Source organism: Rutidosis leptorrhynchoides, chromosome 1, assembly GCF_046630445.1.
Source record: "Rutidosis leptorrhynchoides isolate AG116_Rl617_1_P2 chromosome 1, CSIRO_AGI_Rlap_v1, whole genome shotgun sequence".
Classification (NCBI taxonomy): domain Eukaryota; kingdom Viridiplantae; phylum Streptophyta; class Magnoliopsida; order Asterales; family Asteraceae; genus Rutidosis; species Rutidosis leptorrhynchoides.
The window spans coordinates 438,990,447-439,015,271 of NC_092333.1; the positions used below are offsets into that span (position 1 = coordinate 438,990,447).

Here is a 24,825-nt window from a genome sequence, read left to right on the forward strand (position 1 = left end):
GTATTGTTACGGGGTAAAATCGTTTAGTTTTGATATTATACGCTCATGGCATACTTTTGATATACATGATATATCGTCTTTTATTAAATCTTGTGATCTATTACTGAAATCATTATTTATGACAAACCTATGAACTCACTCAACCTCGTGTTGACTTTTTAAAGCATGTTTATTCTCAGGCACTTAAATATTGCTTCCGCTGTATATATGCTGCTTTGATGATGATTTCTTGCCATGCTTGGAGTCTTCATGCATTACTTACCAATTCATCTAAAAACATTTAATGCTTTAAATACAATGTAATCTATTTATCTTCCGCTCCAAAACTCAATAAAACGTCTCATAGAGTCGTTCTCGTTTATATAACTGGGATTTGATATAATTAGTCACAAATACCCCAGGCCCTATTTGGGGGTGTGACACTCTAGAACTCTCCCTCTCTCTCTAGATAGTTGAGAGTGTTTGTGGATGTGAAATATGATCCAAAGTTGGATCCAATCCAGCTGATAAGGCCTCAAATCCGGCCTCAAGTGAAAAGACCAAAAAGCCCCTCATTTAACTCAAATAAGAAAAAGCAGAATTTTGTCGTCAGGTGTGTTCGCGGCGCGCTCCCACAAGTGTGCGCGGTGCGCATGATGCTCAAAACAGTCTGCCAGCTTTTAATTTAATACCCTGCTTCACCCACTATACATACATCATTTTAACCCAATGTACCATAAATATTTGGGTCTTACAGAAATTCAACTGCCTTTCAAGGCATCTTTCATCAAAGACATTGGTATTGGAGACTCAACGCTATTTTGGAAGGAGCATTGGATTGGACATGACAAGCTTTGCAACATATTTTCGCGTATTTACAAGCTCGAATCAAATCAGCATGCTACAATCAGAGAAAGGGTTTCGGTTCTAGGTTCATCTCAGAATGCAAACGACGACCATATTTTCAATTGGAGCTGGGTAAGAGAGCCTTCGGGACGTACTGCGGATGAACGTGACTGTCTTATAGGTCTGATCGCAGCCCACAGGTTCAACGGCAACAAAAAGGATTCATGGACTTGGGCCTTTTCACCGAATGGAGTCTTTACAGTTAAGAAATTAGCAACCATAGTTGACGAGCAGCTTCTTAATTCCTTCGGTCTGCTCCAAGAAACAATTCGTAATCATCTTGTTCCCAAAAAAATAGAAATATTTATTTGGAGAACCTTAAATAAGAGGCTTCCCGTGAGACTTGAATTGGATAAACGTGGGATAGATCTTCATATTGTTCGATGTTCGATTTGTGATGATGAGTTAGAGTCGGCGGAGCACTCCCTCTTATCTTGCAAAAATGCTACGGATATTTGGGTTCGTGTGTTTAAATGGTGGAACATAAACAACTTCACAACTTCAAATCTATCCGAATTATTAATAGATTGCGGTTCTAGCTCGTTGTCACGCCACGGAAAATTGATATGGCAAGCGGTTAGATGGTGTTGCGCATACTTGATATGGAAAAACCGAAACAACATGATTTTCAAAGGTAAGAATTGAAGTGTGCCGGTAGCTATGAACGAAATCCAAAACAAAGTCTTCGAGTAGGTTAATTCGAGATTAAAAACGAAAAAACTCGATTGGTTGACTTGGCTAACTAATCCTAGTGTCTTTCTTAGTATGTCATGATTGTACTATGTCGTGTTCGTCCTTAATTGGGTGCTCCCTTTGCACCCATTTTTGTTTTTTTTATGTCGTGTTTGGGGTTCCGTTGTATATAAGAATCCCATCTTTGTATTCGTTCGTCTTTAATACAATTTGCCTTTCGGGAAAAAAATTGGACATATATGATATTTTACATTTTAAGTGGATAAATATGTGATTTTTGAAGTGAAAAAGAACATACATTCTGAAAATACTTAAAGTTAAAATATTTGAAGGATTATTACGTTGAAAGGATTATAAGAAAAATTATTTTATTTTAATTGTTTCTAGATATTTATAATATTGACCACAATGTCCATTTTATATATATATATATATATATATATATATATATATATATATATATATATATATATATATATATATATATATATATATATATATATGACAATACGCCATAAAAAAGTTATTGCAAAACGTCATCGCAAGTCGTAAAGGGTCTTGCGACCTTACAAACTGATCTTGCAAACAATTGGTCATAAGGTGGTCTTCGACCCTGCGAATGGGCTAAACCGGGCATGATCGAAATTTTCTGATCGCGATATCATTTGTTTCGTAGCTCACATATTGGGAGCGTTTTGTTTGAAAGTGTGTAATTTTTTTATAGATCTATATGTTTTCATAAAAACCTTATTCTCAAATTTATTTAAAATTCGTCCACATATTGCGATTTGCAAGTTATGTACAAAATTTTTGATTTTCGAGTTGTATAATATAGTTTAAATCGATTGATGAGATTCATTTAGTTTTAGTCAATAATGGTGGAGATTTCATCTGATCACAAATTAGAATGTTATATAGCAAATTACGAGCTGTAAAAGTACGTTTAAAAGTCAAAATCAACGAAAAACAGAATGACTGGTTCGCAAGGTCGCAAGTACTTTAACAGTCAAAATGACAACGTCGCAAGACTAGTTCGCAAGATTTCAAGGGCACCTTGCGACTTGCAAAGGCATATTTGCCATCGGTTTTTTTAATGGGGTATTGTTATAGTGCGTTTGAAAAATGAACGTTTCTATAATATCCTTTATTTTCATCAATTATTATGGTTTGTAGAAAGAATTAGTGGATGGCACGTTGAAATGGTAATATGAAAAATCATTTTTATTTTAATTGTATAATGATTTATCAACGAGAGTTGATATTTCCAACATAAAAAATGATAGATCTACCTAAGTTTACTAAATTACCCTTAAATGTTATTTTACAAAAAATTTATGTTAGATCTTATATGAGGATCTTTTGAGAACATTGCACTATTTAGCAGTGGATCTATCAAATATGGATTTGAAAATATCACTGACCTTTATCAACCTATCTTTTTATCCTACCAATCAAACTACTATCAAAATAGTACAGTGAAAATCCTTGTGTTGTTTATCCAGTGGTAATGACCCATACCTCTTTGTTAGAGGTTGGGAGTTCGATTCTCTGGGGTGGCAACATTACACACAAGAATATTCCCTTGATCTTGAAATCCACCTAAGGTCGTCTTTCGTACATTGTGTTGCGAGCGGAAAGGGCGTTTTACCGGTCATGCCCTCGGATTGGTTCGGGTTTCCTCCAGGACAACAGTTAAGGGCGGGTTATACAAGAAAGTGTAAATGTAAATATACAATAATACAACCCTATCTTTCAACTTTTTTATGGGTGATTATCTGTATACAATCAACTTTTATCCATACACAACCAAACATGTTTTAAAGTATTATACTATAAATCATCATAAAGCATGTGTGGTTGTTTATGAATAAAATTTGATTGTGTACAAATCACTTACCTATTACTCTATATATCTAAATGATATAGAGTAAATGAATAGTTGTCATCAATAGTTTCGCAAACACCCCTCAAATGTTTTCACAATTCATTCCCATCCTTTATAACACTTAACTTTATAGCTTTTACAAATTTACCACATAGTTTTCACATTTTATACTTTAACCATTACACTTCTCATTCATTATAAATCGATCTCATAATTATTACTAACTAACAATTATTATTATTATTATTATTATTATTATTATTATTATTATTATTATTATTATTATTATTATTATTATTAAATCAACCACATAATTTTTCACTTTATTATTGTTTAACTTTTTTTTATTATAAATTAACTACGTAACTCATTATATATATATATATATATATATATATATATATATATATATATATATATATATATATATATATATATATATATATATATTATTCTCTACATCTCTAAATGACAAAGGCTTTATAAATAATTCTTCCGCATGCTTTAATCGTTTATACGTCGTGCAAAAAGGTTGTACCCACAATGACACCACACTAAACATTGAGAACCATTATAAACTTTAGGGCGTCAAATGTAAATTCCTAGGGTAAAAAATGTAAACTCCATAGGGGTCTAAAGTTAAAGTTCAAGGGTCAAATCGTAACTTCTTTATTTTCCATAAAACTCCCCAACAAATCCACCTAAATTTTTAACCGCCTTTAAATTTTCGTACGACTTGGGATAGGTTTAACCGACATAACTGTTAAACACGAAATAATTTTACGAACCAAACACAACAAATTATATCCGAAACGGAATCCCGACGCGGATCGAGGGCTCCTCCAGTAGTTCTTATCGATTTATTATAGTTTCCTTTCTTCAAAAAAGTAGAAGTTATGGTCATCGAATGTTGACGAAGTATGGTTGCACTCGAAAATTTCCCTGCAAAGAGCCCATGAAACCAAAACAAGCCGATGAAACAAAAGCAAACCTATGCTTCCAAAAGCAAAACCAAAGCAAGCCAATTTGGCAAAACAAATTACACCAAGTCAATGTCGCAAAAGCAAAGTAATGCCACCACTTCAAAACAAAGAGCCGATACAAAATACTTTGTTCTACAAATTCGTTTCAGTTTAACATTTCATTTTTCTCCCGTTCAAACTACAAGTCCATATCCATTTAACCCGTCCAAGATAGCCTAAACAAAAAAAATCTTTAACACCCATTTATCTTTTTTCAATCGTATAATTTTCATCAACAAACAAATTCTTGAAGACAATTATTGACAAATACTAAAGCACCCACTATGCGTTTCAATTGCAATGCAACTACTCCTGAGAAAGACTCAAATTGACTAGTTGAAGCTAAGAGCCTGCCTATTCTATTAGCCAAGCTTTAAGAAATGAACTGAACAATTTAACCAAAGTCAAGGACTGAAGCTCGAGTAATCAACATCGGATGGTTTTATAAAGAAATGAGTTGTTGATAAAATACAATGTGCAACCAAGAATATGTGTAAAATCGAAATAATAACAATTCCAATAGACCAAGTTACCACTCGAGTAGGGATTAATCCGTGGGTAGACGAGTACCAACTCCAAACAGTTGCAAGGCTTTCTAAAGATATTAATACTGACCTTTAATCTTTTACTCCGTATTAAGGATCAATTGATCACTGAGAATAGTGGTATCCAAACCTTCTCAAGGGTGATCCTTCATCATTAAAAATACTTAATCGCTAAAATTAGTGGTATCTAAATAGCAGTTTAGGTTATCATAACTCCGAGATCAAGTCTGAACCCTCTTCCCACCTACCGACGGATTATAGCACAAATCAAGAAGTGTCTGAGCTTGTACTTGCTGCAAGATTATCAGTGATTGCACTTTACTCCCCCTATAAGAGAAACAAAACAACACACCTGTTAGCCGATATAGATATAAAAGATTGTTCCTTGATAGGTTTTCTTTTCTCCCATAATCGATTTACTAATCCTCAAGGTTGAAAAGGCGCGAGACAAAGATGAGTCAGTCAGAGCTTGAAAGGTCGGGACAGGGTCAAGATGGGGGTCAAGATGGAAGTTGACCAATGTTGACTTTTAAATATAGATATATAAATATAAATATTTCAAAAATAAAGATTTTAAACACAAATATTTTATAAATAAATTATTTACAAATAAGATTATATAGTGTTAGTTTAAATATATATAGCTTCTTTTTAATGTTTTCTATAATAATTATAGTGTATGTATAGTGTATATTTTTTTCATAGCATATAGCTAATCAGTTTGTCTGTACCACATAGGAAACTGAAAGAACATAATGTGTGTATATAAAGCTTAAAGGAAACTCCCTCTATCACCAATTGATTTAGAGTACCGGGAAACTCATGAGCTCCTATACAGAAATCGATCCTACAAATGGTATCAAAGCGGGTTAAATGTTTTCTATAATAATTATAGTGTATACATTTTTCATAGCTTATTTTTAAATGGGCTTGTGATTTTCGTTTACACTAGAACAACGCCAAAAAAAGAAGCCAAATTTTTGACCAACGTTAAGCGACTTTGATCTGACTTTTCCCGACTTTGACTTGGCGCTTTAGTGTGACCGACTAATTAGAGGTTTTTGGGCGAAACTGGACGGGCTAGTCACCAAACCGCCGCAATAGCCGCAACGGCTGGCGCAGCCATGCTAATCCTTGTAAAAAATTTGGCCAAAAACACACTCATTAAACACAACATGATAAGCGTCTATCACCAGAATGTTTCTTAACCAGCTTGGTATATTATGAAGGTAAACTTGAACAAAAGGGTTATTTAAAGACCAACTCAATTGAAAATGAAAAGACTTGCAGAAACTTCTACTCTAATCAAACAAGATCCCTACTTTGTCCATAAGTCAACTATGCTAGATCCAATTTTAATCCACTTGATGAAACACATAACCATTTTGTATGTTTCAAGCGAATAGCATCTCGATAATATACAAACTTACCAGCCATATTTACTCGACTCTCCGAAAACACATGACATTAGCCTTCTCTTTGACGGGATCTGGTCAAAGGACAATCTCGACGTATGTGCCCTTCTTTATGACATCCAAAGCACACACCTTTCATATCTTTCTTCTTCGATCCTTTTTTCAATTGGCTTCTAGAATCTTCCTCATCCTTCAAGATGTATATCAACTTATCAAGCGGCATATGCTCTTCTTGCATCAACTTGAAACGAACATGTTTCCAAGAAGGAGGAAGTTTTGAAATAATGGCACTAACATGAAAGTTTTCATCAATATGTATCCCAGAGGTAGTGATAGTACCTGCAATCCTATGAAGCTCGTGAACCTGTTCAAGAACCGAAACCCCATCAACCATTTGAAACTGAATGTAATTGTTGACATGAGATATTTGCGTTCCGAAAACATCAGCATATGATGACTTAAGGTCGTCCCACAAATCTCTAGCATTCAGAGTCTTGGTCGAATATTGGTCAAAGAGTTGGTCAGACAGGGAATTCAAGATATTGTGCCGACAGATGTAATCATCGTTGATCCATTTTTGGGCCCAAGATTTCGCTTGACTAATCTCTTGAAAAGATGCTTCTTTTGAACCGGGAATTTTTGGGCATGGATTAGTAAGGACGTAAAAGACTTTTAACTGATCTAAAAAGAACTCCATTTGGCGTCTCCAACAGTAGTAATTTTTCCCGGTGAAACGGGTGGTTGCAATCGGAATGAGAGGATAAGGTGGATAGACAGATGCGGGACGTGTGTGTGCTTCAGAAGTCGATGGATTTAAGACTTCGGTTTCAGTTTGTGTCTTTTCACTGCATTCTTCCCCTCTGAAATAAATCAAATTTGTACATGGATATCAGATTATGGTCACAATTTAAATTCTAATGCGGATATTTCTTGGATGGAATACAATCATGAATTCAGAAAATAAACAGAAATTACTAAAGGCGTATAATTAAGCAATTCCTTGAATAGTTAGGGAAATGAACAAGAATTCTCATACAACATAACTAAAATGTTCAACAAACTTTATTCTTAGAATTAACTAACTTGTGTGTTATAAGGTTAGCAGATCTGCTATTAGTATAGCATTACAATTATCCGTTATCAAATAAAAATCAAAGTTAGTTGTTATTCTATCTTCGTAAGTATACCATACTAGATTGCAACTATATGGAATTTAGTATCAGTATCTGCAAAGAATATACAAACGATATTAAAAAATCCTTGGCTATCATTTTTAACAAGCCAGAAACGCTAAAACATCATATCTGTTCAGAAGATCAGACAAGATTACTTTCATTTTGTGGCCTAGTAACAAAACTAAATGTTATATTATAATCCTCTAGATCCTTGCTATCACATTTAGTCAATGAAATTACCCAGTGTATATATAGAGAAAAATATACATTCATCATGAAAAATAGAACGGATTTGTATATAACAAATAATTTGATCCCACGAAGGAACTGTATTAACCATATGACCTACAATATAGTTAATCCAGAGAAGCAAGTGTTATCACCTCATCCTTGATTCCATCTTCGTGATGGCTTCTTCTATATCAGAAAAACTTGAACGAAGTGCTGTCCATTCTTTAGGGTTCAATGTAATTCCTAATAATAACAACAAAAACCAGATCAAAACTAGTAAAAAAAAGGACGAGGTTCACCCCGTTCAGGTTACGCAAAGAGAGCATACAAGTCATTATCATGTATATATGCCTCTAGGTCTAAAAATATCTCTAGTACACACATACTAATACATGTGCACAAATAATGACATGAAACAAATATAAAGTATCTGCAAATTATGACCTCACCTTCACCAGAAGGAAACACCTTCCCCTGTTTTTGATAATACTCCCTTATTGACAACAATTTTGTATCCTTAAATTTTTTAATTGACACTCTCCTCATACCTGGTAGCTAATTAACATTTATAACAAATTAAGACACACAATAAGCATATGTTAGTGTAGAATTAAATTAATATTTAAATATGTATATAACATTTCACTAATTTTAAAACGAATTCATAAATTAGGGTTTTGAAAAACTCACTCTACATATAATACGTCCAACGCCTTCATCAGAAGCAACTGTTTGATCAGTAGCAGGAGATGTCACCGGAATTAGTTGTGCAACATCTTCAATTTCTTCCCGGAGTTCATCGGCCGGTGAAGTGGAGAGCAAAAACGATTCAACGATTTGCCTGACTAGCTGCTTGCTAGGGAGATCGGAGAGATCAATTCCGAGGAGGTTTTCAGCTTCTATACGAACGGAGAGCTCGGTTGCAGTATCTAAATCGGCGGATTTAAGGATTCCGATGAGTGTTTCTTCGAGTTTCCGGCGGTGGTGAGGTTCGAATTCCATTGGAGGGAGGGAGGAAATGGTGAACATGCGAAAACCGAGGGAAAGGGTTTATTTGTTTGTATTTTGCATCAAGTCCTTTGTAGTAAAAAAAAAAAAAAAAAAAAACTTATTATTAAATTAATAATTCTTTTTCCCGAAAAAACAAAAACTATATAAATGTGGCCACTTTTCTTGTACAAGTCAACATAGTCAAAAGGAGGTCTACAGGGATCCAACATAGTCAAAAGGAGGTCTACAGGGATCCATTTTGTAAATATTTGTAGTGCAGGGTAGATTTTGTAAATATGGTGTTAGTCTGTTAGTTTGTTATTTCTGTTAGGGTTCGTTTCTAACGAGCAGCATATATATCAAATTGATTGTAATGTAATAGAGTTAGTTCAATTGAATGAGAATACGGTTCAGTATTCCAATTGTTCATCAAAACCCTAAGTCATTGTTGTCTCAAACTCTTCATTTCTTTTAAAAGAAAAAAAACATAAACATGATACAAGCAATTAGTGACTCGACTCAAGACAAAAAAAAACCAAACAATGCCAACACAAAACACTAAAATTTGAGTCAAACCGCTAACTATCAAAAGAGAACCATAAGACACCACGAACGATAAAGAAACTATATATATATATATATATATATATATATATATATATATATATATATATATATATATATATATATATATATATATATATATATTCAACCAAAGAAACCATCTAAAGAATACCATACTACTTGACCACTGATTTACCCTTGCTAGAATTGGAGTCTGGTGTGGATGCCGAACCGTTGTCTTTGACCGAATTGAAGCAATATGTTAACATGTTCGTCAAAGAATATTAATATAGTGCCCGAAAATGGAGGGATCAAACCATGCAAAGTTAACCCCTGAAAAAAACTAATATTACCCTCTTCGCTAGAAGAGCAAACAAAAACAATTAATAAAAACTTTAATTCAATCTATTTTTTCGTACTAAATGATTGGTATATTTTTTTCATAAGAAATTTATCGAACAAATATTGTTATATTTATAGTACATGTAACATGTAATAAGGACGGATTCCGAGTTATGTGATAGCTTGTTTCTCAATTTTTATCATATTTTATGGGGTACTCCGTAATATATAGTTTGCGATTTAGGCTATGTTTGATACGCAATTTACAAGAGTTTGAGTATACAATTTTAATAAGTTTCAAGTAATAAACATTGTTTGGTAGGAATAAAAAGAAACTATAAAAATCACATGGTAGTAAAAAGTAAGTTCTCGCAACAAGCGTCGAGAAAAAATATAGCTTGTGAAATGTAAAATTACTAATAGCCCTTCATTAAATTATTTTACATATTATTATTGTTTTTCTTTGTCAATATACAACTACAAAATTCTGTTTTCAGTTACTTTAACAAACACGTATAAACATAAAAAATTCCACTTTCTAGCTTCTCAAAAAAAAAAAAAAAAAAAAAAAAAAAAAAAAAAAAAAAATCTTCAACCTTTGTTTTTGTTCTCAAATAATTTTCATTAAGTTAAAAGTTGTCATGGAAGCTTGATACGGCAAGATGATTTGTTCTGTATCCGGTAATGAACTTATTAATAGTCATTATGCTAACAATTGTTCCATGATTTTGTTTTGGTTGTTATTTCGGTAGCTAGCTGCCGAGCGGCTGTTAGTTTGTTGCGGTGACGATCGTCGTTCTTCTGAGCGCCTCCTGATTTTTCTGATTCATGCAGGCTTAAGGGGTCTCCGATGTTCTTATCGATGGCTTTTGGGCTCGTGGGAATGGTTTAGTGTAGCCGACACTAATGTTTCCATATGTTATAGCGTTAGTCACTTTTTATTTCCTAGTTAAACATGTCTTGATCCCGTTGGAGTCCGTTTGGTTATGATTGTTTAGTTCTTCCATCTTATGTGGTATATGTTGATTAGAGCTGTTTTTTATTTAAGTTTGTATCGGTCGTATTTGTTGATCTTCGAATCTATTTAATGTTATTAAAATTTTCAGAATAACCAAATACTCTCTTAAATTTTGATATGTACATTTCTATTTCTAATTTCTGTTAAAAACAGCCCCAAACACTTCCCCTACATTTCTCTAGACAAATATAGCAATTTGTGATCGCTTATTTGCACTAGAATAATGTTTTATGTTTTAACTTGATAGAGTGTTCCAGCAATTCACACTCGAGTTGAACTAAGCGTTATCAATAATCTGCGCCCATTTTCTATAATCTAACATCGTACGGGTAACCGAGTAAGTTCAAGTGTTGTTAACTGCAACATCATTTCTGTAAAACATTCAAGTTTTCAAAAATGTGAGAAATATAAATTACTGCTTGTTCTTTAATTAAATCATGTACTGCTTATTAGTAGGCAGTTGTTATAGGTGCATAGTATTTTAATAGGGTACTTGTGCATCAAAATTTGGATACACCCCAGGTGTTTGTTAAAATGCCTGAATGAGAAATGCTCATATGAAAACTTTTAATTTTTAATTATTTAGTTTAATACACCCCAGGCGTTCGTTAAAATGTCTGAATGAGAAATGCTCTTGATGACGTTATTAATTTTATTTAATGTGTGTAGTTATATTCCTTTGCAGTTGTTTAGATACAAGGTTACATCAAGGGAGATTTACATGGCCATGTTTATACGCCGCGCAGCATTGATGTTACCTAAATCAAGAAGATTATGTAGCAGTAGCCATGATATTGAAAGCTCTATTAATGAGCTTAATAAGGTACCATAAACTTTTTTTCTATACCTATAAGAGGCTTTTTTTTTTTTTTTAAATGCAAATTCACACACCCACCTAATACTAACATGAATATATACACCACGAAATGTCCTAAGCAGGACTCGAATCCTCAACCTCAAGGTTGTAAGGGTGACCTCGATACCGCCAAGCCATTGGCTCTTTGGTTATAACTTATAAGAGTTTAAATCTAGTTCCTTTCATTATTTTTGAGCTCCGTTTATATACGTTTATGTTGGATTTCAGGAGATGGAATTTGTTTTCGGTGAAGCTCCACCTACAAGTCTTACCGGTTCTAGTGAAAGTCAACCTACATCGCAAGGTCCCGAATTCAAACCTGTTGAGAAAATCGACAACGAATCTAAACTGACCCATATTAGTTCCAAAGGTGAAGCTCAGATGGTTGATGTCTCTCATAAGGATATTAGCAAAAGAGTTGCTATCGCCAGCTGTAAAGTTATTTTAGGAAAGAAAGTGTATGATTTAGTTTCTGCCAATCAGGTTGCAAAGGGAGATGTTTTAAGTGTGGCAAAACTTGCTGGAATAAGTGGTGCAAAACATACTAGTAACCTTGTCCCATTATGCCATAATATCAATCTAACGCATGTTCGAGTTGATTTACGATTAAATGCGCGTGATTATTGTGTTGAAATAGAAGGGGAGGCTGCTTCAACTGGGAAAACAGGGGTTGAGATGGAAGCGATGACAGCAGTTACTGTTGCGGGTTTAACTGTGTATGATATGTGTAAGGCTGCTTCTAAGGATATACAGATTACAGATGTGCGATTGGAACACAAAACTGGAGGAAAGAGCGGGAATTGGTCAAGGGAGAAACAATGATCGTTTGATAGGTAAGTTTTAAAGTTTAAAAAAGTCACAAATTAGCCTTTCAAAAAAAAAAAAAAAAAATCACAAATTAAGTTATTATTAATCGAAGTTGTGAAGATTGCTTAAATCCTCAATGGCCAATTATGTGATTCTTACTAACTGAAGTGGTTTAGTACTTAAAATTTAGACGTCGTTGCTTGGTCATAATCACAAGTATCCCCCAAGGAGAAGGAATTATTGGTTGGCTAAAAGGGTCATCTTTCAATTTCATAAATTGCATTATTAATTTCTATTGCATTCATAAAATATGTCGATGTCGTTTTAAAATTTACTTTCATGGTTTTAGTTTTTTTATCCTATGATATTCATCAAGAAGATGTAATGTGTGTTTAACCTATTCTGCGTTGTTTTGATCTGAATAATATGTAGGTCAGCAAGTTGGAGATACAAAGGTCATAGGGTTACAAGCGGCTTCAATTGAACTCATGTGGAATCTTGTAGGATTTTGCAGTTTGTTTTGGTCTACAACTATTACCAGTTTACCACAATAATGTTGTCCTGCACCTTTATTTATTTTGAAAAAGCAAGCACTTCATTTATCTATAATTTATAATATAGGTAGATAGAAGGTAGATACAGAGTACAACCTTTATATTATTTTTGTTTTTTTGCGAAAAAACTAAAACTTATATATAAAACAAAAGGGACTTCATCAAAAAGATGAAAACCCTAACACATGATTCAACAAACGGCAACAAATCGACACCTACAACCTAACCAAAACGGAAGAGTCGAACCAAACACAAACAATAAAGGGAATAAAATCTGAACAAAACACAAACCAAGCAAACCACCGATCAAGATTTTGTGGAATCTCGTAGCTTTGAATTGCGTCAGATTTGTGAAAATGCGTTAAAATATGCAGACAATGTACATGAAAATAGCAAGATATAAGTGTTAAAGGTACTATTATAAAGTGGTTTGCGAAGCGTTAAGAGAGCTTTACATGCTTTTAATGACTAAATATAGTTGCAGTAACAGCAACAAACATATGTTGAAGTGATTAGTGACGGTTATTGTTGACTTGGATCCTTTAAAAAGTAAGCTTTTTGGCTGAAACTCCAGAAGCAATTAAAACTGAATATGACACGAGGCTGCTTGCCAATGCCTGCGGAGGGTTTGAGTCCTCTGTTTGCAACAACAGGAAATTCGACTAGCGCTTTTGTGTGGATCAGGGTGGGTTCGAATAAGTCCAAACGAGACTAGGAAAATGACATCATGAAATTAAACTGCGTAAGTACTACTTTTATGATATTGTTCAATACAAGAAGATGAATCATACCATGAGAGATAATTAACATTAAAGGATCACATAAAGTCTTGATGATGAATACAATAGTTTATTTGCTAAAAGGGGATAATGTTACTGTTAAATTAGAACGAGTTCAAATCTAGCAAGGTCAAATTGTATATACGAAGATTGATGTATTTTCGTAGGACACGAGACCCTTCTGTAAGACGATAAATGATTCATTGACTGCAAGTCTGTAACATAGTTAAGTACCATCTTTAAATCTAAGGGAAGAATGCCAGTTTCACATTTAACATGAATGCCAGTTTTGCATATTTGTTAGTCTAGTTTAGGAATGTACGTAATTTCTATTAGACCGTAAAGCTGAAAATGCTGTAAATTTTGAAAAGTACTGTACAACAACAACAACAACAACAACAACAACAACAACAACAACAACAGACCCAATCTCACATGTGTGAGGTATGGGGAGGTGAGACGTAGACAATCCTTCCTCTATCCTAGAATAAAGAGAAATCATTTCTCCACCCCGAGTGAAACACTCACAAGAGTAGAGAAAATCCTCCCTCTCTCTGTTCGACGGATAAAGAGATTGCTTCCAAGAGGACCTCCGGCCCAAAAAGTAGGAGAAAATAAAATAAAACAAAAAAAATATAAAAATAAAAATAAATACTAGAAATAATTTAAATAAAATTGAATAAATAAACAAATAACAATAATAAAAAAGATACATACATGATATAAAGTAATAAAAAAGAGACGCCATAAAAATGATAGAATCAAATTTTTATGGGTTTTAAATCAAGCTTGGAGTTCAATTTAGCCTATAATCAACAGTCAAGTCGCCAATAAAGTGACGCTTGCAGTTGCCTCATATAATAAGGCCATATATATATAATAATAATAGTACTAATAATAAAATAATAATAGTAGTAGTAGTAGATAGCATATATATATATATATATATATATATATATATATATATATATATATATATATATATATATATATATATATATATATATATAGGAAACGTACCTCAGAGCGGAGCTCAAGACATATTGAGAGAAGCTACACTAAAAGAACAATAAACATATATGACCACATACCAACCACCAGAAACACACCTAAATATACATATCTGCAAACATAAACCTACATACATACATACATACATACATACATACATACATACATACATTCGTACTTAAACAATACATAAAACATACATACATGAAACATACAAGCGTACAAACATACATCCGCACAATCACGCACACATACATACACTTCATCATCCTCATATTCATACCTGACACATGTACCATCAATAAAACCAAGTTTATTTTTTGTTTGTAAAGCAAGTTTCATAGCACAAGACCAAACATTATAATTTTCAGTTCCTTTTAACTTTTTGTGTAATTAAAGAAGCACCAGATGTATCACTAGGATGTAAATACAGAGGATCATTAAATTCAAGCTTACTAATCTTAGTAATACTATGAGAACTAACAGAACTATCATCAGACATGATTGCAGTAACAAGAAGATAACAAATAAGATCAAGATAGCACAAACAGATAACAAATAATCGAGCAAGATTCAAGAAACACAAACTAAACAATATAGCAAGAAAGTTAAACAAGTAGCACACAATAACCGCAACAAATCCACGGTTCAGACACCTGTAAGGAAAGAAAACAAACCCCAATCGACTGGTTACTAACCAAACAACTTGTAGAGATGATTTACAGAATAAATGGTCAAGATCAATCTACGCTTGATCAGGTTTTCATAGATCTCAAAGGATCTAGATCAAGAGTTGGGCGTAGAGATCTAGTTAGGGTAAAAAATGCACGAATAAACACGAGACTCCCCTTTGAAGACAAGAAAAGCAGCGGAAGAACAAAGACGAACAAACCCTAATTTTTTAAAATTAGGGTTTTCAACCAAACAGCTTCATATTAACAAAATCGACCCACCAAAATAATCCACAAGCCGTTGTCGAACCCAAACACAGCAATAACAGTCACACTTTCAACCAATCTTGAAAGAATCAATTGAAGAACAGAAACCTTAATTTCCAGATCTAAAAATTAGTTATCAATTAATCAATAGATCGAACGAAATCAACCTTGTCGCTCTAATACCATGAACAAACAATAGAAGAATCACAATATATAATCCTTCAATCACAGAAGGATAAAACCTCTAATCATAAGAGGTTATTCAAACCAATCAAAGAAAAATGAATGATTCAATTTACACAATTACACAATGATTTACTCTTTAACAAGATCAATACAGTTTGATCTTGTTATAACTCACAAATTGAATCAAACAGCAAACCCTAATTTGAGAGAGAAATCGCCCTAAAATTACAGAAATATGAAACTGAATGAATAAATTATAAAAGAAAATAAATTATATATAGATAAATTAATTTGCAGAAAAGCCCTTCAAGTCTTCATTCCTAGTACATCCATCTTTTGTTTTTTACAGTTCAGCAACACAACTTCAGTTCCAGAAATGACAACTTTAGCCACTGCACATTCTTAACCCAGAAATAAATACAAAATAACAAAATAAAGAAAAAACGTTTAGATTACATTATATAATTCAATAATAATATATTATATGTGTACTATGCTAGCAATAACAATTTTTCCCATACATTATCAATTATCATGCAAATGTGTTGCGTAAACATCACAATCAAGATGCTTGTGGCCCTTATTATGCCTAAAAATATAGTTATAACTTGTTGAAATTTGAGAGTCAAATAATAAAGTGTCATAAATGGGTTGTACATACTATCTTAAGGTGTGAAATTAGGACTTAGGAGTGATATTTAATTATCAATTAACAACACAATATTGTTATTTTGTTTTATGTTTAACAAACAAAAAAACCTATTAAACCTACTACATGAAATGATCAATGCAACAACCCCACTCGAATGGTTAGGTGTAACATAAAATGGATGATAAGCTAATCATGTAAATTTTACTTTAATTTCACCCTTTTTCTTACAAATATAATCTTACATGCTAAAATTAATAGCTACAAATGGTAGGTAGCAACATAAAATTTGTGTTGAAATATTTTAGTTTCTAATTACTAAATTTGGCAATAACTAGAGTCTTCTTTTAACTGTAGCATTCACATCAATCTTCATTTATTTATTTATTTAACTTTACACAAAATAAGAAAAAAGTATTACTGCTATAATTCAATCCTAGCCAACAAAACAAAATATTACTCCGTAAGTATTTATTTATATATAAATGAATTAAATATTAAATATTAATTAAATTAAATTTAAATATAAATATAAATATAAAAATAAAAATAAAAATAAGAAGAAAAACCTATCAAGAAAAGAAAAGCACCTTCTGTTCCTCATTTCGTTGCCATCCCTCCCCACTCCCTGGTTATTGATTCACCATCTTTAACCTAATTGGGGAGGGAACAAATCTTTTCTTTTTCCTTCAAAATAAACAAACCCCACTTATAATCTTCAATAAAGATTCAAACTTTAATAAAGATTCAATCTTTTTTACTTTTTTATTTGTGGGTCTTTATTTTTTGTTAATTTTTCCAAAATGGAAATTGATAACATTGAATGTGTCTCAACATCTGATGGATTAGAAGATGAAATCCCACATCATCATAATCATCATCGTCACCCTAATCATCATCATCATCATAATCAAAACAATCCTCAAAATCCACAGTTGTTGTCTTCAAAAACTCATAATGTTAATATTGTTCCTGCAACAATTAATCCAACAACCAGTGTTCATGAGCTTCTTGAATGCCCTGTTTGTACAAATTCAATGTACCCTCCAATTCATCAGGTATGACCAATTAATGTTAATTTATTTCTTTAAATTTGGGTTTTGACCTATGTTTATTGTAAATCTGAAATTTATATCTAAGACCTGATTTATGATGTATGGTACATGAATTTCTTCTATCCATTCAATGCTGGTGTGATTTGGGGGTTTTTGGATTATGATGATACTTTTGACTTTTTAGTCAAACATCTTATTTTGTCAAAATAAAAAGAATGTGAATTTTTGTTACCCTTTGTTTTCCAATTTATGTTTTTTCCCCAATTCCTATAATTTAAATAAAATTTCATGAATCAAGAGATCTATTTTGAAGTTTTCTTTTTTTGAAACTATAGGGACAGTTTTGAATTTGAAATGGCTAGTTTGACTTCAAAAGTCAACTACATCTCTGCTTCTTGAAATGTTGAAATGTATTTGATAGGAAAGGTTCAACCTTTAAGGGTGAAATTACCTTTGTATTCACCAATATGTCTATAATGATGTTTCGCAGTGCCACAACGGGCACACCATTTGTTCCACTTGCAAGACACGGGTTCACAACAGGTGTCCAACGTGTCGACAAGAGCTCGGTGACATAAGGTGTCTCGCATTGGAAAAAGTAGCTGAATCGCTCGAGTTTCCATGTAAATACTTCACACTCGGATGCCCAGGGATCTTCCCGTATTATAGCAAGCTGAAACACGAGGCCATCTGCAATTTCAGGCCGTACAGCTGTCCATACGCTGGATCTGAGTGCTCGGTTGTTGGTGATATCCCGTATCTTGTTACCCATTTGAGGGATGATCATAAAGTGGATATGCACTCTGGGTACACTTTTAACCACCGTTATGTTAAGTCTAATCCACGCGAAGTTGAAAACGCCACATGGATGCTTACGGTTAGTATCTTGTCACATTCATTATCTGTCATTTGAGTTTGATTATTATGCTTATAACATGTGGATTTTGTTAAAATTTTTGGGTTTTTGTCAATTTTTTTGCATGAATGATATGCGTAGGGCATTAGGTGACACTTTGTTGGTTTAAAATAATCTGTCGACTAGCTATTTGATTACTTATTAGCGTGTAAATCTAATTTTTCACGTGTAGGGTTACACGTAATAGTAAAAAAAAAATTATACAGGTGTTCAAAGTTCAAATAATCGATTCAGTTGTTCCTTTATACTGAAATTTAGTTTGAACTTAAAAGTTGCTTCCATTGACTTAGTCTTTGAATTTGTTGTTGAAGTTACAAATAGTTATACATTTATGAAACTTTTGTTGTTAGTTTCATATCTTCAAAGGTGCGGGTTGAGTTTGATCAACCGCACAAACAATTTTCTATAACTAATTAATATGCTACGTATGATCACATGAACAATTTTATTCCGGTTATAATCTGCTTCATTGTAACTTATTAATTCCATTGTTTAATCAATTTCATTATAACCAAATAGTTATGGTGAATTCGGAGGTTTTATGCATTTAACATACCCTTAACTGCTTATGCAACTTTCAGTCTGTTAGCTCATTTGACCCTGTTCTCCTTTTAGCTTATAATTTGACCTATTTGAGAAAAGGAAAAATAAGGTCAATTATCAAAAAAAATTAGGGTTGTCGTTAACATTCAAAAATACTTGTACATTTCAATAACTACCTTTAAAAAGTCAATATTAACTGCTATGTACAACATTTTAATATTAATAGTATATATTATATTATATTAATATTAATATTAATACATATTAAAATGAAATTAAAAATCCTTATTAAAAAGGCAATATCTGCTTTCTAAATTGCGAACTCTTCTTTTTTAAACAGGTAAATTTTACATCATTTCTGTCAATTTTTGATCTTGCTAAATTATTTGATCCTCCATACGTAGGTCTTCAACTGCTTCGGACAATATTTTTGTCTCCACTTTGAAGCGTTCCAGCTCAGCATGGCCCCCGTCTACATGGCATTTCTCCGATTCATGGGTGACGAAAACGACGCACGCAACTACCGTTACAGTCTAGAAGTCGGTGGAAACGGTAGAAAACTCACGTGGGAAGGTACCCCACGAAGCATACGAGATGGTCACCGAAAAGTTCGAGACAGTCACGATGGACTAATAATACAACGCAATATGGCGCTCTTTTTTTCAGGCGGTGATAAAAAAGAACTCAAGTTGAGAGTTACTGGTAAGATATGGAAAGAAGCTCCTAACCCTGATGGTACTACTGTATGCATTCCGAATCTATGTTAAGTTGCGCGTTTGGTTCGTGGGTCCCGACTTCGTGTATTTGTTGTCTTATTGAATTTGTGACATGTAGATGTGTAAGGGAAGAAAATAGTGAATGGAGGTGTATTTTTTTTGTATTTGAATGGAAATATTTAGGGTGGTGATGGTATTAGTGTAAAAATTGTCTTTGCAATATGAAGGGAATCTATAACAATGTTTATACTATCTAAAAGAGTTTGTAAGACCTGCAAATGTGGATAATATGTCATCAAGCTTCTCAACATTTTTCTTTTTTAGGATGAAAAGGTATCATCTGGGCGATGTTTTTCTCTAGCTTTAATTACAAATTGCATTTTGGCCTGCGATAATGTAATACGGACTTTCAAATTCCTTGTGCCTATTTCGTTGTAGGGGGTTGGTTTACGGGTACAACCTTTGTAACTTCATGGATTACCCGTGGATTAGCTAGTTCCTATTTGGAAGAGAAAAGATGAAATAAGAAGACGTGTTTTCAGAACGAACAAGATACAATAAATGGACCATTTGTTACGGAACATAAGAGAGACCTATAATTTTTTGCCTTTTCTTTTCACTCTCAAGACAAAGCTCTCTTTCTCTCTCTTTTTGGGCATATGTTCCCTCTTTGTTTTTTTAAATTCTATGAAAGCGAGAAATGGAAAACTAACAAACTTGTGTAACAGTTAGTTTAGTTTCACATATAATGGACACCGTTCAGAGAAAACAATCAGGTTTGCTTGATTGATGTTCTTTCTACGTCATTATATAAACATCAAGTCTATGAGGTTCATAGTATAATTATTCCCTATCACATAGTATTAATGAAACTACAAAAATGAAAGTGTTAGGTCAATGGGTACAAATGACACAAGCGACTCGTCAGCTATTCAAGTTCGAATTGTCAAAGATGAATGAGCACGAACCGAACTTAAGTATATTTTTAAAGCTCTAATAAAAAACAAAGCCGAATAAGCTTTAAGCACCTTATCATGATTTAACATATAACCAATAATAAGACAATAAGCTACTTGGTATATAGTAATAATGGTTCTATAGCATATAAATAGCTTATAACTAGATTTGAAGGGGTGAGCCAAACGAACGCAGAAGTGCTGCTCCAAGGTAACTCACAGAGACCCTAACAACAAGCTAATATGATGGGTCTTTCCCCATGAAAGAATGGTTCACATATCAGATACACTTGATCTTAGTCAAAAGTGGAGATCATGCTCGATCTCCCCTGGCCACTAATGTTTCTCTGGTTAAATCAATCATTTAATTTCGACGTTTATTCAATTATATAGATTTATCTTTGATTTATCGTGTTTATCTCTTCGTGTTCATACTGGTCATCATTTATCTCGATCTAAATGTTAAATCGATCAAAAAATCCGTATTGGCGATTAAAGGACCAACAAATTGGTATCAGAGCTGGAGATCATCCTAGTGTCGATTTGATTGAAGGTAAGAGATGTATTTTACTAAAATTCGTCTTTTGATCTCGGGTTTGACTTTTGTTGACTTTTTGGGGTTTTGAAGATCCAGATCGAATTAAGAAAAAGTAAAAAGGTAGAAAGGTTGGAAATCATCTAGTGAAAGTTTCTCTAAAATCTTAGCTTCGTAGTATTCATCGAGTTATCAAAAAATTTTGATTTCGAATTTTTGATCTGAGATCGAGCATTCTTGATTTTTTGGGCGTTTGTTTGTGAAATCTGGTAATTGGTTCATGTTTATCGGGTCCTAATGGTACTTTCTGCAATTTTTTCATAGGAATTGGTTGAGTTTTGATGGGTTTTCCATTAGAGCCGCCAATGACCGCCGCAGAACTCTCATAGGCGCCCCCCAAGCTACCGGGTTCTGGAAAATGGGTGAAGAACAGCTCAAACGCGCGGTTGAGATCTCAAAGGTGCGATTGACCTTTCTAATGTATGGGTAAGCTACTAAAACGTATGGACAACACATGTTTTTTTGTCGAGTTTTAAAGCTATAGTACAATTCGTACGTTTGAGGAATTATGGGGAAGAAAAGGGAGCACCAGCAGCAGAAAATGACAAAATAGTCGAAACAAACAACATCACCGTCCAAAACCAAATGAAAATAATCAAAATTTTGTGGTGTCTACTCATATCAAACTAAATTGATTCAAAGTCCAAAAATTCTCTCATATCACACCTCCTAAACTTCTATTCTTGGCTGTTCTTATCATCACTTGTACACGTTTGCATTATTCTTCAAATACCAGACTAACTCAAGAACTCAAAACCACAATTACAAATAACAAAAGAATAGTCAAATGTTTAGACAATATGTAACATAAACTTATACACTTATGAATGATCTCTAACCTATCCATCCAACTTCAGACACATGTACAGTAAACATAAGCTGCACAAGATGGTCTTATACACAAAATGATTCAAGTCTATATACTACTTCAAATCTATGAAACTTCTGTTATGAGATTAAATCTAAACGTTGATCCATGATGTAGGAAACAGTCTCAATGAAAGCGGCTTCACTCGAACCAGGAAGAACGAGATCATCTGCTTCTTGAACTATCTCTTCAATCACGGATGGCTTCTTTATGTTTTCCCTACACATAATGTTCCCAATTTCAAAAGGAGTTAATCCTTTCTTAACACCTTTCTTGAGTAGCATGGTGGATATTCGAAAAGTGCGTGCGCAATCGGCGGGCATATCCCATCCATAAAACTTAAGAAGAGCAATGTCTTCTTCAGCGTCTAGTGAGCTGATGTAGTCGACCGTTTCGGGGCCAAACGGTTTGCGAGATTGAGGCCAGTAGAGCCAATCAAAGGTGCAATCCTCAAACTGCAGTAGGTAAATAATTGAGTTCGTGTACAAATATTAAGCAAACAAGTATTACTCCCTAAAAGTTGAACGCCCTAAAACGTGAAACTATAAACTGAAAATGAAAATGGATTTCGACCCAACCCGACCTGGGTCCGTTCGACCTATTTAAAAGGTGAACAATTTCAACCCATGACCCGTTTTAACCCAAACCCGTTCGATCTTCGATCCAACCCGACCCAGCCCACCCCGTTTGCCAGATATAGTATTATCTATATCCAAACAACAATTTTATAATCAAGAGAAAAAGACTTATACTTGACCCGTTTTCACCCTAACCCTTTTGATCCTCAATCTAACCCGGCCCGGCCCGGCCCGGCCCAACCAGTTTGTCAAGTATAGTATTATCTATATCCAAACAACAATTTTATGATAAGAATAGAAGACTTACACTGTTAGGAAAACAGTAGCCATGATCAATAGGAATCAGTACGAATCGGCCATCTTCCCCTTTGCTTACCAATATATTTCCTGCATGCCTATCTGCATTTACGGTCCTAATATCCAACACAGATATCTTATGAACCTCGTCTACAGGAAAAGAACTCGGACCCATATCCTCACAACTACCCATGTTCTCCATAAACATTTGCAACGAACCAACCTTCTCTTTTATTACGCCATTCGGATGATTAAACCCTTCGTGCAAGCAAGTCGTCAAAAACGTCGGTGGGACACCAGAAAATCCCTTATGTTCATGACTCAAATTCCTACGTTCGCCTTTCGGATGATCTAAAATATACGCAGCAACTTCCCTCAACGCACCTTCGCCAACAATCGTCCCCTTCTTAAGCCCTTCTCCGTCGTTTGATATCGGTAGCCCCCTCGGGTTATTCACAGCCATAGGCTCTTCATCGATCGGTTTGAAAACGGATAAATATTTAGTCCCCGAGGAATCGGTTAAAAAATACGCTCCACCTGTACCCTCAGATGACCTAATCGGTTTATTCCCTTTTAACAAACCATCATATGTAGCGTTAATAAGGTCTAATAACACATCAGGAATAGCAGCCTTTGGGTTAACAATTACCGGTTCCAACCACAGACTCCTTTTTGCAGCTTCTTTAGGAACCGAACCGTAATACTCTATACCATGAGCACCATTCTTAAGTTGTCTGACAGCAAGATCATGTTCTTTTGAATCGTTTGATTGTGGTGCAACAATAGTCAACTCAAAATTCTTATCAACGGGTTTAGGTCGAATCTTTGCAGACTTCCTAACAGTCAAATGAATCATAGCATCAGTATTATACTTACAAATATCACTAATTAATCTCTCATTCTCAAGCAACTCACCCTTACACAATACTTCTTGTTCATCGATATCGATTAATCCTTTTCTTCCTTTAGCAATTTGCCTTTTCACATAACCAACATCATGATTCTTTTCAACATGAAAAGTACACTCTTTACCACATGAAGTCTTCACATTAATTTCTTGAAGATCGGAAATTCGAACAACTAAATGAACCACATTTCCATCTCCAATACCATAATCCCTAACTAATGAATTACTTCTAGATAATTCCCTACCTCCACAAATTAACTTTTGGTTTTTCACCACAAAACCCTTAAAACCTTGAATCCGAAGCTTCACGGATTGAATTGAATCCGATTCCAAAATACTCATTGGAATAACAGAACCAGGCATAGCTATTTGAATCATAATGGGTTCTTGATTATGTATAGGTAGTGAATGTAATAATGATTCATCACTACGTGGACTAATTGCAATAACACCAGCAGACGACATCTTTTCGTTATAAAGTTTCAAACTTTAATTAAAAAAACACAATCAAATCAACCCCAATTCAAAAAATTCAAATCGCATACATGATCAAACTTTTATTAAGAAAAAAACCCTAATTTTTTTACAAGGGTTCTATAATCAAATTAAACTATTAGGGGATCGATTAATACAATCGAAACCCTAAAAAGTTAATCAATTGATCAAGAAGGGACTCTTACAAGATCAATTTAGCAATAATCAACAGATACCGTAGTATGATGAAGTGTCCATATACCGATCAATTTAGGGCTAAATTGAAGTTTCACTTACTCAAACTTCAACGTTGATTGATGGATTGAATGAATGAATTAGGTGATCTCAACGATAGCCGCTGCTGAATTGATAATA

The 24,825-nt window shown here is 33.7% G+C and overlaps 5 protein-coding genes across 10 annotated transcripts; 3 read left to right on the plus strand and 2 right to left on the minus strand.

The window, feature by feature from the left end:
• The first annotated feature begins 708 nt into the window (after window positions 1-708).
• On the plus strand, window positions 709-1,530 carry LOC139902672 (uncharacterized). Its single transcript, XM_071885278.1, has one exon. It carries the CDS (start codon window positions 709-711, stop codon window positions 1,528-1,530), a length of 822 nt encoding a protein of 273 aa, XP_071741379.1.
• Window positions 1,531-4,777: 3,247 nt separating this feature from the next.
• LOC139886601 (uncharacterized) lies at window positions 4,778-8,877 on the minus strand. Of its 4 annotated transcripts, none has more exons than XM_071870456.1 (5): window positions 8,542-8,877; window positions 8,301-8,406; window positions 8,004-8,094; window positions 6,461-7,305; window positions 4,778-5,357 (listed from the first exon to the last, which is right to left on the minus strand). In XM_071870456.1, exons 1-4 carry the CDS (start codon window positions 8,851-8,853, stop codon window positions 6,498-6,500), a joined length of 1,317 nt encoding a protein of 438 aa, XP_071726557.1. In that variant the 5' UTR covers window positions 8,854-8,877; the 3' UTR covers window positions 4,778-5,357; window positions 6,461-6,497. The 4 variants fall into 4 exon arrangements, with proteins under 4 accessions (XP_071726557.1, XP_071726558.1, XP_071726560.1 ...); XM_071870457.1 differs by lacking the exon at window positions 4,778-5,357 and adding an exon at window positions 5,707-5,877; XM_071870459.1 differs by lacking the exon at window positions 4,778-5,357 and having other exon boundaries at window positions 6,529-6,635; window positions 6,785-7,305.
• A 1,511-nt stretch (window positions 8,878-10,388) lies between these two features.
• LOC139886603 (cyclic pyranopterin monophosphate synthase, mitochondrial) lies at window positions 10,389-12,968 on the plus strand. Of its 3 annotated transcripts, XM_071870461.1 has the most exons (5): window positions 10,389-10,634; window positions 11,246-11,287; window positions 11,451-11,588; window positions 11,850-12,454; window positions 12,861-12,968. In XM_071870461.1, the coding sequence occupies exons 3-4, from the start codon at window positions 11,487-11,489 to the stop codon at window positions 12,441-12,443; spliced, it is 696 nt and encodes a 231-aa protein (XP_071726562.1). In that variant the 5' UTR covers window positions 10,389-10,634; window positions 11,246-11,287; window positions 11,451-11,486; the 3' UTR covers window positions 12,444-12,454; window positions 12,861-12,968. The 3 variants fall into 3 exon arrangements, with proteins under 3 accessions (XP_071726562.1, XP_071726563.1, XP_071726564.1); XM_071870462.1 differs by lacking the exons at window positions 10,389-10,634; window positions 11,246-11,287 and adding an exon at window positions 10,953-11,102; XM_071870463.1 differs by lacking the exon at window positions 10,389-10,634 and having other exon boundaries at window positions 11,252-11,287; window positions 11,435-11,588.
• A 4,159-nt stretch (window positions 12,969-17,127) lies between these two features.
• LOC139886602 (E3 ubiquitin-protein ligase SINAT5-like) lies at window positions 17,128-20,081 on the plus strand. Its single transcript, XM_071870460.1, has 3 exons — window positions 17,128-17,603; window positions 18,091-18,477; window positions 19,464-20,081. The coding sequence occupies exons 1-3, from the start codon at window positions 17,349-17,351 to the stop codon at window positions 19,824-19,826; spliced, it is 1,005 nt and encodes a 334-aa protein (XP_071726561.1). The 5' UTR covers window positions 17,128-17,348; the 3' UTR covers window positions 19,827-20,081.
• A 1,837-nt stretch (window positions 20,082-21,918) lies between these two features.
• Window positions 21,919-24,825, minus strand: LOC139872749 (phosphatidylinositol 4-kinase gamma 4-like). Its single transcript, XM_071860677.1, has 2 exons — window positions 23,080-24,825; window positions 21,919-22,649 (listed from the first exon to the last, which is right to left on the minus strand). The coding sequence occupies exons 1-2, from the start codon at window positions 24,439-24,441 to the stop codon at window positions 22,275-22,277; spliced, it is 1,737 nt and encodes a 578-aa protein (XP_071716778.1). The 5' UTR covers window positions 24,442-24,825; the 3' UTR covers window positions 21,919-22,274.

What these genes read in the sequence shown, in the direction of transcription:
- LOC139886602 (XM_071870460.1), top strand. Translation starts at nt 17,349, where the DNA reads ATGGAAATTGATAACATTGAATGTGTCTCAACATCTGATGGATTAGAA. An exon ending in TGTACCCTCCAATTCATCAG is followed by an intron (nt 17,604 to 18,090) that starts GTATGACCAATT and finishes GATGTTTCGCAG; the next exon opens with TGCCACAACGGGCACACCAT. An exon ending in ACGCCACATGGATGCTTACG is followed by an intron (nt 18,478 to 19,463) that starts GTTAGTATCTTG and finishes CTCCATACGTAG; the next exon opens with GTCTTCAACTGCTTCGGACA.
- LOC139886601 (XM_071870456.1), bottom strand. Translation starts at nt 8,853, where the DNA reads ATGGAATTCGAACCTCACCACCGCCGGAAACTCGAAGAAACACTCATC. An exon ending in TTGGACGTATTATATGTAGA is followed by an intron (nt 8,407 to 8,541) that starts GTGAGTTTTTCA and finishes AATGTTAATTAG; the next exon opens with CTACCAGGTATGAGGAGAGT. An exon ending in AAGATGGAATCAAGGATGAG is followed by an intron (nt 7,306 to 8,003) that starts GTGATAACACTT and finishes GATTTATTTCAG; the next exon opens with AGGGGAAGAATGCAGTGAAA.
- LOC139902672 (XM_071885278.1), top strand. Translation starts at nt 709, where the DNA reads ATGTACCATAAATATTTGGGTCTTACAGAAATTCAACTGCCTTTCAAG.
- LOC139872749 (XM_071860677.1), bottom strand. Translation starts at nt 24,441, where the DNA reads ATGTCGTCTGCTGGTGTTATTGCAATTAGTCCACGTAGTGATGAATCA. An exon ending in GCTACTGTTTTCCTAACAGT is followed by an intron (nt 22,650 to 23,079) that starts GTAAGTCTTCTA and finishes TACCTACTGCAG; the next exon opens with TTTGAGGATTGCACCTTTGA.
- LOC139886603 (XM_071870461.1), top strand. Translation starts at nt 11,487, where the DNA reads ATGGCCATGTTTATACGCCGCGCAGCATTGATGTTACCTAAATCAAGA. An exon ending in CTATTAATGAGCTTAATAAG is followed by an intron (nt 11,589 to 11,849) that starts GTACCATAAACT and finishes GTTGGATTTCAG; the next exon opens with GAGATGGAATTTGTTTTCGG.